The sequence below is a fragment of the Theropithecus gelada genome, chromosome 1 (genome assembly GCF_003255815.1).
Source record: "Theropithecus gelada isolate Dixy chromosome 1, Tgel_1.0, whole genome shotgun sequence".
NCBI classification, from domain to species: domain Eukaryota; kingdom Metazoa; phylum Chordata; class Mammalia; order Primates; family Cercopithecidae; genus Theropithecus; species Theropithecus gelada.
The window spans coordinates 160,464,625-160,486,376 of record NC_037668.1 but is presented as its reverse complement, the minus strand read 5'-3'; the positions used below and the strand labels follow the sequence as shown (position 1 = coordinate 160,486,376).

Sequence of the window (21,752 nt, the reverse complement as noted above, 5' to 3'; positions counted from 1 at the left end):
CTAATTTTTTCTATTTTTTTTTTTTTTTTTTTTTGAGACGGAGTCTCGCTCTGTCACCCGGGCTGGAGTGCAGTGGCCGGATCTCAGCTCACTGCAAGCTCCGCCTCCCGGGTTTACGCCATTCTCCTGCCTCAGCCTCCCGAGTAGCTGGGACTACAGGCGCCCGCCACCTCGCCCGGCTAGTTTTTTGTATTTTTTAGTAGAGACGGGGTTTCACCATGTTAGCCAGGATGGTCTCGATCTCCTGACCCGCCTCGGCCTCCCAAAGTGCTGGGATTACAGGCTTGAGCCACCGCGCCCGGCCCAATTTTTTCTATTTTTAATAGAGATGGGGTTTCACCGTGTTACAGGTTGGTCTCGAACTCCTGACCTCAGGTTTTAAAAAGTGGGTTACTTGATCCAGAAAATCCAAAAGCTTTGGAAACTCAAGGAAAGCAACTACTCTTTTGGCAGTGGACTCTTCCAGGGTTGTTAATCCCACTCTGATGCAATATGGATGGATTAGGGAGGTTTCCTGATTATCCAAATGGAATACCAAGCATGCCATCATCTCTCCAAAGCAAGCCCAAAGGGGGCTTTAACTTCCCAAAGTGCTACTGTAATCACCAATTCCCCCCAGGCCTCCCAGTGCTAAATAATAAGCCAAAGCCAAAAAATAAAGTGTTATTCAGTGCAGTTGTCACTTTGAAGCCCTGCAACCCCAAGGCACTTCTTCCATTAGGAAGAACACTTTGTGACCCTTCTTTGGCAGCTCAAGCAAAGACACAAAAATGCACTTGAGAGCTGACAGGTACTAGTCAAGAGTTCTACGAGTCCCCTATTTCTATCTGTGGTAGTAATGCATTCTTTCCTCCACTGCTTCCTTGAATTTTAGTGTTAAAAATTAGGAGAAGCTGCTGCCTACGCTCTGTCCCCTTGAAGTTGATGGAGTCAAAAGTGACTCTCTTTGGTCTGGGAACAACCAGCACAGTCCTCCTGTGAAGCGCTTGCTCAGTCAATGAGCTACTCTTTGCAGAGGATCAGGGAACTAAGGTATGCCTGGGGAAACCCCACCCACATGAGCCGTGCCAGACAGCCCTTGCCATCAGCTCTCTAGGCCCAGGGTCAGCCATTCCAGGGTCCCAGGCTCCACCATTTCTCCTGACTGCTCTGCAGGAAGGCCTCATTTCTGAAACAAAATGAGAGACCAGACTTCAAGCTCTGGCCATTAAAAATGGCCAGGTCATCATTTTCATGCAGGGGTAAGCTGCCCTAATTATGCTGATTAGAAGGACAGAACACAATAAGGGTCATCCTTTCACGTCATCCTTTTTCCTCCTCCAGTCACAATCTCACCTCACCACTTGGGAACATGTACAACCAAAGCTGGGAGGTAAAATCTTTAGGACTTTGGTCATGCTGGGCCCTCTATAAGCCAAGTGCTGCCAGACTTCTTTGAAAACCTAGTGTCCTCCCAAGTAATATACAATACAGTACGTTTCATGGCATTCCATCACTTATCATAAGAATGGATGCCAAGGAACAAAGAAGCCAAAATTAGCTGACAATGTTATAAAACAAAAGCAAAGTATACACACACTATACACACGTATACCTGCACTCAGCCTGCTGAGTATTTAAATAACATCCCCAAATATCCATATATGGATTTTGGCTGGCCTAGAGACTTTCAAGAATATTTTGCACCTTTTCTCAAAATACTTTTTTTAAGAAAATGAACTGTAACACAACTACTCATCTCCTTACTTACATTAGTCCCTCCCTTCCACCCTCCCCATTGGGGAAAAAACTGTTGGGGAATCTGCTAGAGAACTGGCATCTGATTGCAGACTAAGCCGTGGGGTAAACTAAAAAGGGACTCTGGGTAGACGAAAAAAATCTAACCTCCCATATGTGAATGGGAGTATGAGCTAAGACTTCCAAAGAATGCTAGGAATGTGACCTTCATAATGGAAGCACAGACTTATGATTATAGCTAGACTCAAAAGAAGACAGTCTGGAAAGGGAACTATATAAGACTTTTCCTAAAATTTCATACACAACAGACTTAGACAATGATTTTCCAGCAAGTAGAGAGTACTTACCCCTCCTCTCTTGACACCTGACTCCCTTGAAGCCCCATCATAGTTCCCAGAAGGACAAGTGAGTTAGTGCAGAGAATAGAGTACTTGAAGTATAGCTAAATAGGTGGTAAAAATTCTAATATACTGAACATCCTACCAAAACAAGGCTAAAGCCTACAGAGCCCAAAGACACTGAGTCAGTTACTTTATCATTTGCAGGTAAAAAGGTTATTAGCACTACGTGGAGTTTCTGAAAGGCTGCAAGAGTTTAGGGAGCTACTATGCTCAAACGTATCATGATCAGAGCCCAGGATAGCTAAAGAGTTAAAAGTTATATGAAAGACCCATTATAGACTCCATTTATACTCCATTAATATTTAAAAGATGGTCATTTTGTCATAAACAACCCTAGAAAATCCCAGCAGCAAATGTGCGACTCATCTTTTCTTTTTCTTTTTTGAGATGGAGTCTCACTCTTGCCCAGGCTGGAGTGCAGTGGCGCGATCTCGGCTCACCACAATCTCCACATCCTGGGTTCCAGCGATTCTCCTGCCTCAGACTCCCGAGTAGCTGGGACTACAGGCGCGCACCACCATGCCCGCACCACCATGCCCGGCTAATTTGCAACTCATCTTATACACCTACTTGGGGACCTGTTCTACAAACTCTGGGGCTGGACACAGGGGCCAGACCACAGTTATTGGGGATTAGGCAGATGGAGGGAGACTACTCCCTTCCACTGTCTACTTCCTTGTCTACCTGTTTTTCTGAATCTAATGGATCAGTTTGGTTGAGGAAGGCTTGAAGAAGTGCATCTGAGATGCACCAATATTTAAATTGTTTCCCTTCCTCTGCCTAGAATCAGAATTTCTTTCCTCAAGCACACTTCATGAGGAACTCTCCAAAAGACCACCCACCCGCCTCCCACCTTTCAGGGAAACTTCCCAGACACTAGCACACAGGTGAGGGGCACACACACAGAACTACCAGAGGAGGGTTTTTCTCTTTCGTCTGCTTCTTTTTTTCTTCTAACAGATTATATTTAAAATAAGGTAAAAAGAAGGAACAAAATGCAGGAGAAATCTTGGTTAAAAAGCTCACTGATCAAATTTTAAAAACGTCAACATGTTAGATTGAAACAAAAAAGAAAAGTTTCTGATTATGTTAAGTTTTAAAAACAAGCTTGTTTTCTTCCAGTATGTTTGTACACAGGCCATGGCCTCCAATCATCTCCCACCTCTCAGGTCTCACCCAAATACTTCGCACTGGGTTGGTTTTGCTCAGACACTCACTCCTATGTACCATGTTATCTGGAGCTTTCCCACTTTGAGATAAAAAGAGGTAAGCAAAAGAAAAGACTCAAAGGTAAAAGAACAGATTCTGTTCTGGGGTTAGCAGTAACTCTAAATCCAATAACTTCTGTGTGTATGTCTATATATAGAGATATAGACACACACACGTATATACATATACACACACATTCTTTTTTTTTTTTTGAGACAGAGTCTCACCCTGTCGCCCAGGCTGAAGTGCAGTGGCACGATCTCAGCTCACTGCAACCTCTGCCTCCCAGGTTCAAGCAATTCTCCTGCCTCAGACTCCCTAGTAGCTAGGATTACAGGCATGCATCACTATGCCCAGCTAATTTTTTGTATATTTAGTAGAGACAGGGTTTCACCATGTTGGCCAGGCTGCTCTTGAACTCTGGACCTTATGATCCACCCGCCTCAGCCTCCCAAAGTGCTGGGATTACAGGCATGAGCCACCAAGCCCGGCCTCTTTTTTTTTTTTTTTTTTTTTTTAAATCTTTTCAGGGCCTTTTGGTGATGTAACAGTGAAACCCTCCCCCAGAAACCAGGGATATGTGGTCCTATAAATGTAAACACATTGGCACTATGAGGAACAGATAGCTCTGTTTCTAGCTCCCTCACTGGGACTTCTGACCATTGCAGCCTGAGATCCCTGGCTACAGACAGCAGGAACCAGATATCCACAAGTTACTGTTTTTGTCCCCATGTTTTCATAATCCCAGAACTAAGTTCAAATTTTCTGAGTCCTGACTAAACTATTCCTAGCTAGAGCCAAAAATCATGAGAATGAGACTTTTTAACACTATTGCCACTGCAGTGTCCTGCTGGTTGTCTTGGAAGCATATACAGTGAATAGACAATGGTAACATCTGCCTCTTTTTCATTTGTGAGGCCAGAACATCACATTCCTCAGCTTTTACACATCTTAGACACTTTTTTGCTAAAGGAATAGCTTGGCGCTTCAGTGAGCTGCTGAATATGCTCAGTCATTCAACTCTTCACTGTCCAGGAGTCATCCCTGCCTGGGAAGGTTTCAAGATTCCCAGCAAGCACCAGTTCCCTTGGGAGTGTGTCCTATAGTGAATAAATGTCAAATTCTCCCCGTGGCCAAAAGGTGAGGGGGAAGGAAAGAACTAGAGAGTGAAAAAGAAAAGTCTTTGCTTTCAAGTAGAATCATCTAGTCCTCTGTTTGGCTGCTCAGAATTAGACTTGCAGAGCCGATCCATGATGCCCTGGAGCATGGGCTGAACAATGCCCAAGAGAGGCCTCTTCAAGGGGTCACCATCCCAACAGGCTTCCATCAACTGCCAGCACTCCTCATCAAACACAGGAAGACGTTCTGGGCGAGCCCCTAGAGAAAGGAGCATGGAAACAAGACCACAGTGAGAGGGGCCCAGCACATACAAAGAGGCATGACCAGCTCAAAGGCTGAATTCCCAGTGGGGCTCAGAATACTAAAGAATGCAAGGAGTTTTGACTTCAATTGCAAACATCTAGGTTAGAACCTAACAGTAAGAATAATTTTTAAAAAAAAAGAAAGAAAGAAAAAGAAAAGAAAAACTGGAACACACTGGCATATGCAGTTGAAGAATTGGACATTTTTTTTAAAAAGGCTTTTTGAGATAGTTCAACAGAGAGTTGACTAGAAGCAAAGGTTGACTTAAATATGTTTTCTGGATTCATGACAGTTTAAATGTATCTATGGCCCTGCTACGGAGTGGCCAGATAGGATGACAGGAGGCTGGGTGACATTGCCTGGGCTCAGTCTGCGCTAGCCAGGGGAGTTAGGACAAGGTAGTACTTGTGGCTCTTACCCCTCCGCACATTGTTCCAGAGATGGTCTTTGCTAGCACACCTCTCAAATGCCTCAGGGAGCTTGACAGAGCCTGAGCAGATATACCAGAAAAGAATTCCAAAAGCGTAGACATCCACGGAATTATCGTACTTCCCTGATGGCAAGAAAGGATGAAACGTAATGAGCCGCGGACAGTCAGGCAGCAGCATCCACACCATCTTGCCTCAGTAGAGGGTTGGCTTTTTCCAAAGCTTTTAACATCTATTATCTCCCAATAACAACCCTGCCAGGTGGGCAGGGCACATTTACAATGCCCATTTTACAATACAATCAAGTAAGACATTGGGAGGTCACAGCTCAATATGAAGAGAGCCAAGCCTAGAACTTGACAAAGGAGAAGGCAAATAAGGCCTGTCATTCTGCTAGGACAGTCAAAAAGATTAATCACAAAAAATTAAGGAAATAAAGTTGGAAATACAGGTGGGTAGGGATGTTGAAACCAGAATATAATAATTTTTAAAGTCAGGTAGAAGAGTCTGGATTTAGTGGGCAGCAGGAAGTCATTTATGTTTTAGAGTAGGAGGTGACATGAAGAATATAATATTTTAGAAAGATGATTCTGACAGCAATAGGGTGGACTGCAATAGAAACAATAAAAGAAATTTAAGTATGAAGTAACCAAAATAGAGTAACAGTAGTGGGATTAGAAAGTTTCTTCTTTTTTTTTTTTTTTGAGACAGAGTTTTGCTCTTGTTGCCCAGGCTAGAGTGCAGTAGTGCGATCTCAGCTCACCACAACCTCCGCCTCCTGGGTTCAAGTGATTCTCCTGCCTCAGCCTCCTAAGTAGTTGGGATTACAGGCAGGCACTACCACACCCGGCTAATTTTGTATTTTTAGTAGAGACGGGGTTTCTCCATGTTGGTCAGGCTGGTCTTGAACTCCTGACCTCAGTGATCCACCCGCCTTGGCCTCCCAAAGTGCTGGGATTACAGGCGTGAACCACCGTGCCTGGCCGAAATTTTTTTTTTTTTTTTTTTGTTAAGTAAATCTACAGAAAGAAAAATGAAGACTGTCTACTTAGTTCAGATGTTGAATACTACTACAGCTGTCTCACTAACACCTAATCCTTACATGTATCACCCAGTGAAGGGCTGGGGGAAGACTCATACATTAAATGAAAGAAATTTAAATATATTGCTAATTTTAACTCTTACCAATACTAATGACTACCTTTCCATCTTTGCTGGCAATGGAACAATCATTCCCATCACTTGGGCTCAAAACCTTGCAGTCATCTTTTAGTCATTCTTTTCTGTTCACTAACCATATCAAGTTAGCACCAAAATCTTGTTCACTCTTCCTCTGAATTAATCTAAATTTCTCACATTTGTTTGTTTTCGCACTAACACCAGCTTAATCATGGAGGCAACCATAGAAGACCAGCTATCTGGTCTTACCTTGGTTCCTCCCAAATCATCTTTACCTACTGTTGCTAAAGCTCATCTTCATCAACATTTTCCTTTGTCTCCTACTCAAAAGCTCAGTAGCTCCTTAAGTCTTGCACAAACAAGCCTTGATTCTTCTGTGGGAATTTCAAGCTCAATGTATTTTATCTCCAACCTTGTTTGCTACTGTTCCCCAAATGGATTTCTTTCCTGTCATGCTTATTTCTATTCTGTGATTTTCTTCATTTCCCCTTCTTTAGCCTCCAGAATTTTCTCTCCTTTATGCTACAGGGTTGTACTATGGAGATAGAAAGTCCTAGACTTAAATCACAGGTCCATTACCTTTTAGCTCAATGTTTTTGGGATTAGGTTTCTTCATCAGTCTGGTCTCAACTTTATCCATTGAATGGACATAAAAATCCATCATCATCACAGAACTAAACAAAATATATGAAAAACCTACCCATACTGCTTAACTCAAGGTATATACTTAATAAATGAGTTCCCTTCCCACCTACCAATTTCCCAGATCTGACTCAAGTTCTACTCAAAATCTCACCTTCATCACAAAACCAATAAACATTTCCAACTTCATTTATTTCTTCTCTAAACACCAACAGTACATCATATAGCACTTAATTTAGCACTTAATCATACGTTGTGTTATACTGCTTCCTATTTTACCTCTCAATATATCTGTATGTCAACTGTAAGTTCTTTAATGATAGAGGACAACTCCTATCACACAGGAGTTATTCAATCAATACTTTATGATTAAATAATTGGCTGATTATGGCAATTATGGCACGAATAACCCAGAGAGATGTCCAAATGGTGATTCCCATTTGTACTTTTTCTTTCTTACTCCTCTACCTCTTCACTTTCCCTGCTACTTGCCTTAGGTAGGTCTCCCCTGATCTGGTTTCTCCCTTGCCTGTGCCAGACCTGCCAGTAGTGATTGTGGAAACGAGCTCAAGGGGTAGCACTCAGGATTAAAGTAATACACCCTGCCCAGACCCACTGCCTGCCCTCCAGCCTTACCTGTGAAAAGTTCAGGGGCCATATGGATTGGTGTCCCCACAATGCTGCCTGACATCATGGCCTCTGGCTTGCAGAATCCTAAGTCAGTGATCTTGGCACGGTTCTGCTTATCCAGCTGCCAACAAAGCAGGGCAAGAGTCACCTTGTTTCTGATCCTGCACACAGCAGTGCTGCATACCCAAGCTCAAAGGTAGGTACCTCAAAGTAGTGTCACTGGACAGGATTATGCTCTGAAAAATGAGTGGTCAGGTGATTTTGTCCTTGTACAAACACCAAACTGTGCTTACACAAACCTAGATGGTATACTTGCTACACACCTAGGCTACATATTAATAGTATGGTCTTTTGCTACTAGGCTACAAACCTGTACAGTGTGTTACTGTACTGAATACCATAGGCAACTGTAACACAACGGTATTTGTGTATCTAAACATACTTAAACCAAGAAAAGGTACAGTAAGAATATGGTATAAAAAATAAAAAATGGTATACCTGTAGAGGGCATTTATAATGAATGGAGCTTGCAGAAGTGGAAGTTGCTCTGGGTGAGTCAGTGAGTGAGTGGTGAGTGAATGTGAAGGCCTAGGACATTACTGTACACTACTGTAGGCTTTATAAACACTGTATATTTAGGCTACACTATATTTATTTTTAAAAGTTTTTCTTCAATAAATCAACCTCTACTTACTGTAATTTTACTTTATAAACTTTTTAATTTTTTAAGCTTTTTGACTCTTGCAATAAACACTTAGCTTACAACACACATTGTATAGCTGTACAAATATATATATATATATATTTTTTTTTAAGAGACAGGGTTGTGCTCTGTCGTCCAGGCTGGAGTGCAGTGGCACGATCACAGCTCAAGGGAGCCTTGAACTTCTGGGCTCAAGGGATTTTCCTACCTCGGCTTCCTGACCAGCAAAGACTATGTTGGTTGTATGCCATCATGTCGGGCTAATTTTTTGATTTTTAGTAGAGATGGGGTCTTTCTCTGTTGTCTAGGCTGGTTATAGGCTTTCTTTTTTTTTTTTCTCCTAGCTTTTAAAACTTTTTTGCTAAGAACTAAAACACAGACATATTAGCCTAGGCCTGCATGGGGTCAAGATCAGCTATATCACTGTCTTCCACTTCCACATCCTGTCCCACTGGAAGGTCTTCATGGACAATAACACACATGGAGCTGTCACTTCCTATGATAGCAACACCTTCTTCTGGAGTTCGTCCTAAGGTCCTGCCCGAGGCTATCCTTACTGGTTTATATATTTACTGTACTATACTTTTTAGAGTATCTAAAAGGTTTAAAAAGATAAAAAGCATAGTACAGTAAATATATAAACCAGTAACATAGCTGTTTATTATCAAATATATACTGTACATAATTGTGCTATTCTTTTATATCAGTAGGTTTACACAAGCATCAGCACAAGTATATTGCACTGTGCTGCAACATTACAACAGCTATGTCATCACTAGGCAATAGGAATTTTTTAGTCCATTATAATCTTTTTTGTTTATTTTTGTTTTTTGAGACGGAGTTTCGCTCTTGATGCCCAGGCTGCAGTGCAATGGCATGATCTCGGCTCACTGCAATCTCTGCCTCCCGGGTTCAAGCTATTCTCCTGCCTCAGCCTCCCAAGTAGCTGGGATTACAGGCATGCGCCACCACGCCCAGCTAATTTTGTATTTTTAGTATAGACAGGGTTTCTCCATGTTGGTCAGGTTGGTCTCAAACTCCCGACCTCAGGTGATCCGCCTGCCTCGGCCTCCCTAAGTGCTGGGATTACAGGCGTGATCCACCACACCTAGCCAGTCCATTATAATCTTATGGGACTACATTGTATATGTGGTCTCACTGACCAAAATGTCATTATGCAGTGCATGACTGTACTTCATAAATCCTGCCGCCAACCTTCCTGTCTCCAGGTTCATTCCATTACAGGTTGAGTATCCCTTATCTGAAAGGCTTGGAACCAGAAGTGTTTTGAATTTCATTTTTTTTTTCTAGATTTTGGAATATATCCATTATACTTGCTGATTCAACACCTCTAATTAAAAATCCAAAATGCTCCAGTGAGCATTCTCTTTGAGGGTCATGTCAGTGCTCAGAAAGTTTCGGATCATGGAGCATTTTGGATTTGTAATTTTTCGATTAGGAATACTCAACCTGTACTGTCTTCTTCCCCATACTATGAACAACATGAGGGCAGGGATTGCCGTTTTCATCTTTATATCCCCAGTGCTTAGCACAGTGCCTGGTACATATGAAGGTCCTAAAAAACCCTGGAAGAATGAGGAAGTACAGGTCCATGGAAGGACACCAGGGAAACACTTCAGCGCCTGACTCTCCTCCTGACCCCAGAGCAGAAAGTTGAGGTCCTCTGGTCAGCCGAGGAGAGTTTCCTAAAGTCCCTGTAGTTTCCTTTCCTAAAGGTTGAAGAGAATAAGTCTGTCTAATTTGGCTATTGATCAGCCTTTAGGTTTCGGTTGTCAATTTTAGGGAGACAGTTCCCTTCCCCTAAATTGCTGTCATCTTCATACATCATTTAAGTATGGCCAGAAACAACTGAATGACATGCCAGTATACTTTCAAGAGGAATAGATCAAAAGATTCTTTACAATTCAAATTACAGGACTAGTGAGTTCATGACCATCTCACCATTTAAGGTACATTTACCCATCTCAGTCTTCATCCTACATCTCTGACTAAACCTTAAGCAATAACAAGGCCCAGACTCCTCAAAGGCAGAAAGACTATTCTAGATTAAAGGAGACTACAGAAACATGACAACAAAATATACTATATATTTCCTGGATTGGATCCTGTATCAAACAAACAAACATACCATATTTAGGGCAACTAAACATATTTGGGACAACTGAAAAATGTTACTATAGATTACATATTAAATAATAGTATTGTATCAATGTTAAATTCCTTGGGTATAATAATGACACTTTGATTATATAGAATGATATCCTTTTTCTTAGGAGATACATGACGAAGTACTTAGGAATAAAGTGTTTTCTGTTACTTTTTTTTTTTTTTTTTGTGGCAGGGTCTCACTCTGTCACCAGGCTGGAGTGCAGGGCACAATCTTGGCTCACTGCAAGCTCTGCCTCCCGGAATCAAGTGATTCTCCTGCCTCAACCTCCTCAGTAGCTGGGACTACAGGTATGCACCACCATGCCTGGCTAATTTTTTTTTTTTTTTTTTTGTATTTTTGGTAGAAACAGGGTTTTATCATGTTGGCCAGGCTGGTCTCGAACTCCTGACCTCAGGTGATTCACCCACCTCGGCCTCCCAAAGTGCTCGGATTACAGGCATGAGCCACTGTGCCTGCCCTTGTAACTGAATTTCATATAGCTCAGCAAAAAAGTATACACACGTGTGTGTGTGTGTGTGTGTGTGTGTGTGTGCATGTATAGAGAGAAAGAGAGAGTGCACATTTTGGAGAAAAGAGAATATGAATTTGGGTGAAGGGTATATGGGTCTTCATTGTACCCCTCTTCCATAAGTTTAATATTTTTCAAAACAGTGTAGGGGGAAAAAACCTTACACAGTATCAGCTGAGTCTATGATAAAACTCCTCCCTAAGCTTTAAATCTCACATACCATCTTTCACCATGCTGTTAACTCTACTACTTTCTGATACAGTTTGTCCCCATCCAAATTTCATCTTGAATTGCTAACTCCCATAATCCCTGTGTGTCATGGGAGGGACCTGATGGGAGGTAAGGGGCTTTTCCCCCTTTTGATCGGCACTTCTCCTTGCTGCCACTATGTGAAGAAGGACATGTTTGCTTCTCCTTCCACCATGATTGTAAGCTTCCTGAGGCCTCTTCAGCCCTGCGGAACTGTGAGTCAATTAACCTTCTTTCCTTTATAAGTTACCTAGTCTCGGGTATGTCTTTATTAGCAGCATGAGAATGGACTAACACAGTAAATTGGTACCAAGAGTGGGCTGCTGCTGTAAGGATACATGAAATTGTGGAAGTGACTTTGGAACTGGGTAACAGGCAGAGGCTGGAACAGTTTGGAGGGCTCAGAAGAAGACAGGAAAATGTGAGAAAGTTTGGAACTTCCTAGAGACTTGTTGAATGGCTTTGACCAAAATGCTGATAGTGATATGGACAATGACGTCCAGGGTAAGGTGGTCTCAGATGGAAATGAGGAACTTGTTGGGAACTGGAATAAAGGTCACTATTGCTATGCAAGGAGACTGGAAGCATTTTACCCCTGCCCTAGAGATCTGTGGAACTTTGAACTTCAGAGAGATGACTTAGGGTATCTGGTGGAAGAAATTTATTTATTTATTTATTTATTTATTTATTTATTTATTTATTTATTTATTTAGAGACAGAGTCTTGCTCTGTCACCCAGGCTGGAGTGTAGTGGCGCAATCTCAGCTCACTGCAACCTCCACCTCCCAGGTTCAAGCAATTCTCCTGCCTCAGCCTCCCAAGTAGCTGGGACTACAGGTGTGTGCCACACCCGGCTAATTTTTTATTTTTAGTAGAGATGGGGTTTTACCATGTTGGCCAGGCTGCTTCAAACTCCTGACCTCAGGTGATCCACCCACCTCGGTCTCCCAAAGTGCTGGGATTACAGGTGTGAGCCACCATGCCCACCCCAGAAGAAATTTCTAAGCAGCAAAGTGTTGAAGAGGAGGCAGAGCATAAAAGTTTGAAAAATTTGCAGTCTAACAATGTCATAGAAAAGAAAACCTATTTTCTGGCTGGGCACAGTGGCTCACACCTATAATCCCAGCACTTTGGGAGGCCAAGGTGGACGGATCACTTGAGGTCAGGAGTTGGAGACCAGCCTGACCAATATGGCAAAACCCTGTCTCTACTAAAAATACAAAAATTAGCCCAGCGTGATGGCAAGTGCCTGTAATTCCAGCTACTTGGGAGGCTGAGGCAGGAGAATTGCTTGAACCTGGGAGGTGGAGGTTACAGTGAGTTGAGATAGCGCCATTGCACTCTAGCCTGGGCAACAGAGCAAGACTCCATCTCAGAAAAAAGAAAGAAAGAAAAGAAAACCTATTTTCCGGGGAGAAATTCAAGCCCGCTACAGACATTTTCGTAAGTAATGAGGAGCCAAATGTTAACCAGCAAGACAATGGGGAAAATTTCTCCAGGGCATGTCAGAGACCTTCACAGCAGGCCCTCCTATGACTCCTGGAGGTCTAGGAGGGAAAAATGGTTCTGTGAGCTGGACCCAGGGCCCCCTGCTCTATGCAGCCTTGGGACATGGTGCCCTGCATCCCAGCTGCTTCAGTTCCAGTTGTGGCTAAAAGGGGCCAACACATAGCTCAGGCCATTGCTTCAGAGGGTGTAAGCCCCAAATCTTGGCAGCTTACATGTGGTGTTGGGCCTGTAGGTGCATAGAAATCAAGAGTTGAGGTTTGGGAATCTCCACCTGGATTTCAGAGGATGTATGAAAATGCCTGGATATCCAGGCAGAAGTTTGCTGCAGGGGTGAAGCCCCCATGGAGAACCTCCGTTAGGGCTGTGCAGAAGGGATATGTGGGGTTGGAACCCCCACAGAAAGTCCCTACTGGGACACTGCCTAGTGGAACTGTGAGAAGAAGGCCACTGTCTTCCACAACCCAGAATGGTAGATCCATACACAACTTGCACCATGTGCCTAGAAAAGCCACAGACACTCAACGCCAGCCCATGAAAGCAGCCAGGAAGTGGGCTGTACCCTGCAAAGCCACAGGTGTGAAGATGCCCAATGCCATAGGAGACCACCTCTTGCATCAGCGTGCCCTGAATGTGAGACATGGAGTCAAAGAAGATCATTTTGGAATTTCAGGATTTAATGACTACCCTATTGGATTTCAGACTTGCATGGGCCTGTAGCACCTTTGTTTTGGCCAATTTCTCCCATTTGGAATGGGTGTATTTATCCAATGCCTGTACCCTCATAGTATGTAGAAAGTAACTAACTTGCTTTTGATTTTATAGGCTCATGGGTGGAAGGGACTTGCCTTGTCTCAGATAAAACTTTGGACTTGGACTTTTGGGTTAATACTAGAATGAGTTAAGACTTTGGACAACTGTTGAGAAGGCATGATTGTGTTTTGAAATGCAAGGACATGAGATCTGGGAGGGGCCAGGGGCAGAATGATATGGTTTGGCTGTGTCCCCACCCAAATCTCATCCTGAATTGTAGTTCCCATAATCCCCATGTGTTGTGGGAGGGACCCAGTGAGAAGTAATTTAATCACAGGGGCAGTCACCCTCATGCTTTTCTCATGATAGTGAGTTCTAACGAGATCTGATGGTTCTGTAAGGGGCTTTACCCTCCTTTGTTCACTACTTCTTCGTGTTGCTGCCATGTGAAGAAGAATGTGTTTACTTCCCCTTCTGCCATAACTGTAAATTCCCTGAGGCTTCTCCAGCCCTGTGGAACTGTGAGTCAATTAAACCTCTTTCCTTTATAAATTACCCAGTCTTGGGTATGTCTTTACTAGCTGTGTGAGAATGGACTAATACACTTTCTGTGAGGACTTTTCTTGGGATCTAACTTACATTTACAGGTACCCTCCAAAATCACTCAGCCACAGAGGTAGAGTATAATCTTGGGGAAACAGCTCTTACTTACCAGCACATTTTTCAGTTTGATATCACGATGGACAAGTCCCTGGCTGTGCAGGAAGCGGATTCCTTCCACCACGTCTAGTGCTATCTGCAAACGTGTCTCCAGGGTCAGCCCAGCCTTGGGGAGACAAAAGAGCTTGCTTGTCATGATAAGGCAACTCCTCGATTCAACTGACTATGCTTGGGCACATGAGGACAGAAAAGTGCATTTTTAAAAGGGGGAAGAGCCAGGCACAGTGGCTCATACTTATAACCCCAGCACTTACGAAGGCCAAGGTCAGGAATTTCGAGACCAGCCTGGCAAACATGGTGAAATCCTGTCTCTACTAAAAACACAAAAAAGAATTAGCTGGATGTGGTGGCAGGTGCCTGTAATCCCAGCTACTTGGGAGGCTGAGGCAGGAGAATCACTTGAACCCAGGAGGCAGAGGTTGCAGTGAGCTGAGATGGTGCCACTGCACTCCAGCCTGGGTGACAGAGCAAGACTCTGTCTCAAAAAAAAAAAAAAAACAGGTGGGGGGAGAAAAAAGCAGTTAGGAGAGGGAGGTAGAAGAAAAGTAAAGAAGAGCAAGCTGTAAAGGAGACAAAGCCAGATAAAATCCCTTGCAGGCTGCAGTTAAGCCAAATGGATAACCTCAAATGTGACTAGCAGATAGAACCAAACAACTAAGGCATGAGCTCATTTCTAACATTTGAACAAATTCTGGAACTCTCCTTGAGGCTCAAAGTGACTATTTCTAGGTCCCTTAGGAAGATTTACTTCCATTGCTTTACAGGCCTGGTTAGCCCAGGTTTGGTTTTATGGATTCAAATACCAAAGTCACTCATATTACTTCAATTCAGGGTCTCCTGAATACTGGAAAATGTCACATCACTCATTCAAAAGTTCAAAGGACATTCTCTAGTTCACTTGTGGAGATGCATCAGACAATGCTTAACTCCTCTGAAATGAGGAGGGAAAGCTGCTTGGAGAGTCATTTTCTTCATCATATTGATTCCTCAAGACTCCGGGAAGCATTTCTAAGGTTTCCTCTGCCCTACTTCTGGAAGCCTCCATATAAATTGGTCCAAGAGGAATCTGTGAGAAGGGATCTACTCAGAGACTCTGAGGTCAGCTTTTCTCTCCTTCTACTCAGCTCCTATGTAGGGAACAGACAAAAGAAACCTCTCTAATTCTCTCTTGGTGGTTTAGATAAGGGCAACTCAACATCCAACTGAGGGTTTCACCTTCACTCAAATAAAATCCTTCAGTAGCTTCTCATAGTCTATAACAGAATTTGAATTCTATGGAAATTCTTAACATTTTGGGTCTTATGTAATTTGTTCCCAACATCTCTTTGCACATTATGTCTCCTGATTCCCAAAACGAACCAGCTGCTCCAATGTGCCCAGTGTCCTTACCAGCCTTCGAATGCTCTAGGCATTAAGCTGTCCCTTCCCCCTGCTATGGCCTCTTCCTTCCAACTGCCCAAATTCTACCCATCGTGGTATATTTGTCAAACTCAAACTCCACGTCTTCCTGAAATGGTCACTGACTACAATTCTCTTAATAGCGCCTATCAATTATACCTTCTGATATCCTCTAATGATGCTTAATGCTGGACCTTGTACAAAGCAGTCACTAATAAATATCCATTGACTAAACAACAAAAACTAGCTTTATCCTCTTACAGCAAAAGTGAGAAAGAAGAGCAGAGTTACAGGAAGCTGTACTGCTCTTCTAAGGAGTTTAGATTTTTACTACCACCACAGGGGTCCGAGTGGTGAATGGCAATATTCTGGGTATATAATGGGGTGAAAATAGGTTCTGAGAAATCTTTAAATTTATTTTTATTTTTAGAGACAGGGTCTTGCTCTGTCACCCAGGCTAGGGTGCAGTGGCATGATCATAGCTCATTGCAGTCTTGACCTCCTAAGTGCAAGGGATCCTCCTACCTCAGTCCCCTCGAGTAGCTGGGACTACAGGTATGAGCCACCACACTCAGCTAACTTTTAAATTTTTTATAGAGATGAGGTCTCCCTCTGTTGCCCAGACTGGTCTCAAACTCCTGGACTCAAGTGATCCTCCCACCTTGCCTCCCCAAGTGCTGGGATTACAGGCGTGAGCCATCATGCCCAGCTGAGAAATCTTTAAGGGTTTTTGGAAATAAGTGAAATAAAGCCTAATTACTCCAACAGTCTCTGATGAAAGCTAAAAGCTCTGAATAAACAGGAGAGGATGAGAGGCCAGAAAGGAACCTGTGGATTTGGCTGCCAGCTGGATCTTGCTCTCTCCTTACCTTCAGCCCTGTGTAGAGATCCCGGTGTAGCCGCTCCATAATGAGGAGCACAGCAATGCTGGAGCCACCACCATAGTTGTAGTCAATGACTGAACCATGGAGATCCACCAATCGCTCATGCTTCGGCAGAGACCTGGTGGGAAGAAGAGAGGTCTGGGCTACAAGACTTGGGCTCTAATCCTGCATGCCATGCCAGAATGTAGGAGACAAGAATTTCCAGACCATGCTTAGGACAGGTCCAGAGGTAATGGCCCTCAGTGCAGATGGAGCCCTCAGTGTAGACAGAGCCCTTAGTGCAGACAGAGCATGGCCTCTTCAACAAGGATGAAGAATCCTGGATTCTAAAAACTGATAAGGCTTAAGGACTAAAGAAGAAAAGTTAAATGGAATGATGAGTCTGAGAAATTAGGATGGTGGGGAAAGAGCAAGCAAAGACAGTAAAGGCCTGAAAGGGAGCACATGTCTGTTAGACACAGAAACCTAAATACAGAGAGGCCATGCTGTAGCTCTTGGTACAAAATCTAAACCAGGCTTCTAGATTCTCCTCTGGATCTTTCTTGTAGAGATGAATGAGACCAGGACCCACCTCATGTAGTGAAATTCCAAAGCCAGATCATTCCAGTGCTTCTCATCTGGAGGGACAACTGATTTGAGGGCACAAGGGAAGTGTCCTCCCCAGTTGTCACACAGGTACACCACACCATACTGGCCCCGGCCCAGTTCCTGTCCCAGTTTAGGTTTACCTATAAGGTACAGAGACAGAGATAAGGCAGGAGGGATGGGAACTTGGTGGGCAACCTCTGTAAGATTCTTTTTTTTTTGAGACAGAGTCTTGTTCTGTCACCCAGCAGGAGTGCAGTGGCATGATCTCTGCTCACTGCAACCTCTGGCTCCTGGGTTCAAGCGATTATTCTGCCTCAGGCTCCCAAGTAGTTGGGATTACAGGCATGCGCCACCATGCATGGCTAATTTTTGTAGTTTTGGTAGAGACGTGGTTTTGCCATGTTGTCCAGGGTGGTCCCAAACTCCTGGGCTCAAGCGATCCACCCAGTGTGGCTTCCCAAAGTATTGGGATTACACCACAAGCCACCATGCCGGCCCTGTAACATTCTTCACTGTGAACCTGCCTTTAGGGTCAGGAAGCTGTAATCATGCCCAGGGATAAAATTCTGGTGTCATTCTAACCCAGTAGAAAGTAATCTAACTGGTTTAATTCAAATAAACTTTGGTTATGTAGTGGTTTCTTTTTTTTTTTTTTTGGAGACAGAGTCTTGCTCTGTCACCCAGGCTGCAGTGCAGTGGTATGATCTTGGCTCATTACAACCTGTACCTCCTGGGTTCAAGTGATTCTTCTGCCTCAGCCTCCCGAGTAGCTGGGGTTACAGGCAAGTGCCACCACGCCCAGCTAATTTTTGTATTTTTAGTAGATACGGGGTCTTGCCATATTGCCCAGGCTGGTCTTGAACTTCTGAGCTCAGGCAATCCACCAATCTCAGCCTCCCAAAATGCTAAGATTACAGGTGTGAGTCACCACACCTGGCCTGGTCATGTTATTTGAACTATATAAATAGCAGGATGAGACTTTAGGAATTCAAAACCATCAGTAAGAGTTTAGGCAGTTTTGCAAAGAAGCAGCTTTAGACACTGGGATTCTCTGACGTTGGACATAAGAATGTCAGGTATCCTGAACCATCCTCCAGTTTATTTGAAAACCAGACTCACGATGAAGCAAGACGTCCTGTAAAGAACGGCTTTCCAGAGAAAGGCGGGCCAGGCGGGGGGCATGATCTTTCCGAACCTTCAGCCATAGATCTTCAGTTTTCTCTAACCGGCCTGAGTGGCCAGCTTCTAGCTGGGAGGGAAACAGAAAAAGTACATATGACTTAAGTCCCTAGCTTCAACTTCCTCACCTGTTATACAGGGATAATGATATCTACCTCATATAGATAATTGTGAGAATTAAACAAGATACATGTAACATGTTTAGCACAGAGACTGGCACAGAGTAGACTCAATAAATAATAACTTTTCCTCCTGGATGCATACTCACATCTATCCACTCTGTGCCTGGACACACCCACTCCCCCGCCAGCAGACAATCAGATGTCAAACATTTATGAAATAACATAGAAGTTGGAAAGTCATCACCTTCTGTCATTTGTTCTTAGCTAAAATACTATATAAACATATAAAATTCCTACTCGTATTTTCTTGCCTCACTCAGTGAAATGGGGAGAAATTAACTGAGCTCACTCCATTCTCCCTAGAGTTAGGAAAATATCCACATGAAAAATTTATTGAAAAAACTTCCTATAACGTAATAGGCTAGAAAGAAAAAATACTGATGATTTATACACACACACACACACACACACACACACATATACACACGAAGAACAGAGAGCAAAATATTCCCATCTGGATGAGGCTCTTCTCTGCTTGATCCAGTTATAGCTCCTTTCCTACATACCAACCTGCCGCAAAGAGGCTGCAAAAGCCTCGTGGGAACTATTGAGCCGAGTCCGGAATTGGCTGCAAATGCTCTTGGCCAATTTGGAGGCGCTGAGGCTCTCAATGGCTTCCTGGGCCACCTTCCTCTTCCATTCCAGAGTGATGGCAGGTGGGCTCACCCATGTGATGCGCTGGATGATCTACCAGGATGAGGACAGCGAGATCACCGAAGAATGAGAGACAAGAACCACTACAAAGATCCAGTGTCCTTCCTTTTCTGGGTTACCCATTCAATAGGAGCAGGCTCATAAGATGGGAGCCATATGAAGTCTAAAGTGCCTTTCCAATTCCATCTACCTCAAAATCAGGTCCTAGCCCAAAGAAAGCATCAAAGAACACCAGGCCTAGTTTACATGCTCACAAACCCTCAATATATTACATTCAGTGCCAGGGAGTGCCTGATAATCTTTCTGAAGTCAGTAAATAACTCTACATAAGAGCCAGATCAAATTCCAGAACAGAAACCACATTCACAGCCTCCGGCAACAACAAAGCCTAGTTCTGAGAAAAGATTTAGGCTGGGAAAAAGAAATATGAAGAAGCTAGTGTGGTAGAGTCTTGCGGCTCCATGAAATATCATTTATCTTTTTTTTCTATTTTTCCATTGTTCACAAAGAACACCCAACATAAAAATCATTTAAACCCAAAACTTCTGAGAGTTCAAGGTAACAATGTTAATAATTATTTGAGAATAGGCATAAATCAGAATTCTCCCAGGCAGACAAACCAGAACAAATGGCCATCCTGCCTTAACAGAAGATCCTAGATATCTGTTTCCTATTGGGATCACTAGGATTCATCTGAGCCAACTAGGGGCTTAGAAATCTTGCTCTAAGTAATAATCCCTACCTGCTTGATTTGCTCCCACAGCATCCTTGTAACTGACGACCCTGAGTGAAACGTGACTTCAACATGATAGGCAGCATTTAAGATCTGAAAGAGACACCACCAAAGAAAACATGCCCTCAGTACTGTGGCTATTTCAAAAATGCAATAAATGATATTTATTTCAAGAATACAGTCCAGACTCAGGGTTTCCAAATTTATCCCTCAATATATATGCAGAGTCAACTTAAGCTGATTATTTATTTTGTGACTAACTATCTAGCCCCTTCTCCCTCATCTTTATATTCATCAACTTTTTTTTTTTTTTCAAAGACAGAGTTTCACTTTTGTCACCCAGGCTGGAGTGCAATGGCGCGATCTTGCTCAGCGAAACCTCTGCCTCCCAGGTTCAAGCAATCCTCCTGCCTCAGCTCCCAAGTAGCTGGGATTACAGGCATGCACCGCCATGCTGGGCTAATTTTGTTTTTTTTAGTAGAGATGGGGTTTCTCCATGTTGGTCAGGTTGGTCTCGAACTCCCAACCTCAGGTGATCCACCCGCCTCAGCCTCCCAGAGTGCTGGAATCATAGGCATGAGTCACTGTGCCTGGCCTATATTCGTCAACTTAACTGCAATTTTACAGCTCACCAACATCTCCTACAGGCAGTGGTCATGTGACAGGAAAACAAAATAAAATTCAAACAAGATTCTCAAGAAGCTGAAAGGGAAATTCTTGCCTAACTTGAAGCGTGGGTTTGTGCAGATTGTTTCATGTGCTATCTATGACACGATGTCTTAAAAAAATCATTCTTTTTCTACCTGTTTGAGATAATTACTGGTGATGTGAACTGAGACATCCTGAGACTTCTCCAGGCTCTGCAGACATCGTTCCAGGGTTCCGACGAAGCTCTCCCTCAGGTAATCCACTGAGCTGATCAGCTTATTAGCCACTGCCTGATTTAGTCGGGAGATGATGAGTTCCTGGATCTGTCGGATGCAGCATTTGATCTCTCTGGTGCCCACTGGTTCTCCATTCTCAGGGACAATGACATCTATGGAGGCAGAGAAATAAGCTAATGAGTTGTGAGGAAGAAGGGGCAGACACACCAAATAAACTCATCTCCCAAATTGGAATCATGGAACTACCGTGATGATGATGGCTGCAAAAAGACATGACTCGTTGATGAAGTCTGACTCTCACAATGATCAGGGGTCACATAACCCTCAACTACTTAAGCCAGCTAAGATCCTGAGAAGAAGCAATTAAGGCCAGGTGCAGTGACTCATGCCTATAATTCCAGCACTTTGGGAGGCCGAGGCAGGAGGATTGCTTGAGCCCAGGAGTTCAAGATGGGCTTGGGTAACACAGTGAGACCTCATCTCTACAAAAAGTAAAAAGATGAGGCAGGCGGGAGGATAGCTTGAACCTAGGAGGTAGAGGCTACAATAAGCTGTGATTGTGCCACTGCACTCCAGCCTGGGTGATGGGAGTGAGACCTTGTCTCAAAAAAAAAAAAAAAAAAAGAAGCAATTAAGTCTAGAATGAGACTGTGGGTTTTGTTAGCTTTTACGTCACATTTATAGGAAGGGAGGAACAACATTTATAAGTGCAAACTATTTGAAAGGCACTAAAATAAGGATTTTACACATGTAATCTAATTTCACCTTCACAATAACTTTGTTAGATGGTTATTATAGATCAAGAAACAGCCTCAAAGAGAGAACAAAGTAGACATGGGAAGGGGATAGTACAGTTAGTTAGGAAGTAATACAGTCAGCATTTGAACCCAGTGCTCATTCCAAATCCTATGATCTCTGCAAAATTTCACACTCCCTAGCATATTAATGAGAAAAATCCAAGAGTCGGGAATT

The 21,752-nt window shown here is 43.3% G+C and overlaps 1 protein-coding gene across 2 annotated transcripts in view; it reads right to left on the bottom strand.

Annotated features, from left to right (window-relative positions):
* Positions 1–2,516: 2,516 nt before the first annotated feature.
* DSTYK (dual serine/threonine and tyrosine protein kinase) overlaps positions 2,517–21,752 on the bottom strand; it is a 67,796-nt gene continuing 48,560 nt past the window's right edge. Inside the window, exons 4-13 of one of the 2 annotated variants that reach the window (XM_025355676.1) lie at positions 20,700–20,932; positions 19,906–19,989; positions 19,020–19,196; positions 18,268–18,397; positions 17,132–17,288; positions 16,546–16,678; positions 14,271–14,384; positions 7,655–7,769; positions 5,188–5,322; positions 2,517–4,724 (exon numbers count right to left, since the gene is read on the bottom strand). In XM_025355676.1, the coding sequence (XP_025211461.1) occupies positions 4,537–4,724; positions 5,188–5,322; positions 7,655–7,769; positions 14,271–14,384; positions 16,546–16,678; positions 17,132–17,288; positions 18,268–18,397; positions 19,020–19,196; positions 19,906–19,989; positions 20,700–20,932 (1,466 nt within the window). In that variant the 3' untranslated portion in view covers positions 2,517–4,536. The remainder of the gene's footprint in view (positions 4,725–5,187; positions 5,323–7,654; positions 7,770–14,270; positions 14,385–16,545; positions 16,679–17,131; positions 17,289–18,267; positions 18,398–19,019; positions 19,197–19,905; positions 19,990–20,699; positions 20,933–21,752) is intronic. The other variant, XM_025355687.1, reaches the window with a different exon arrangement.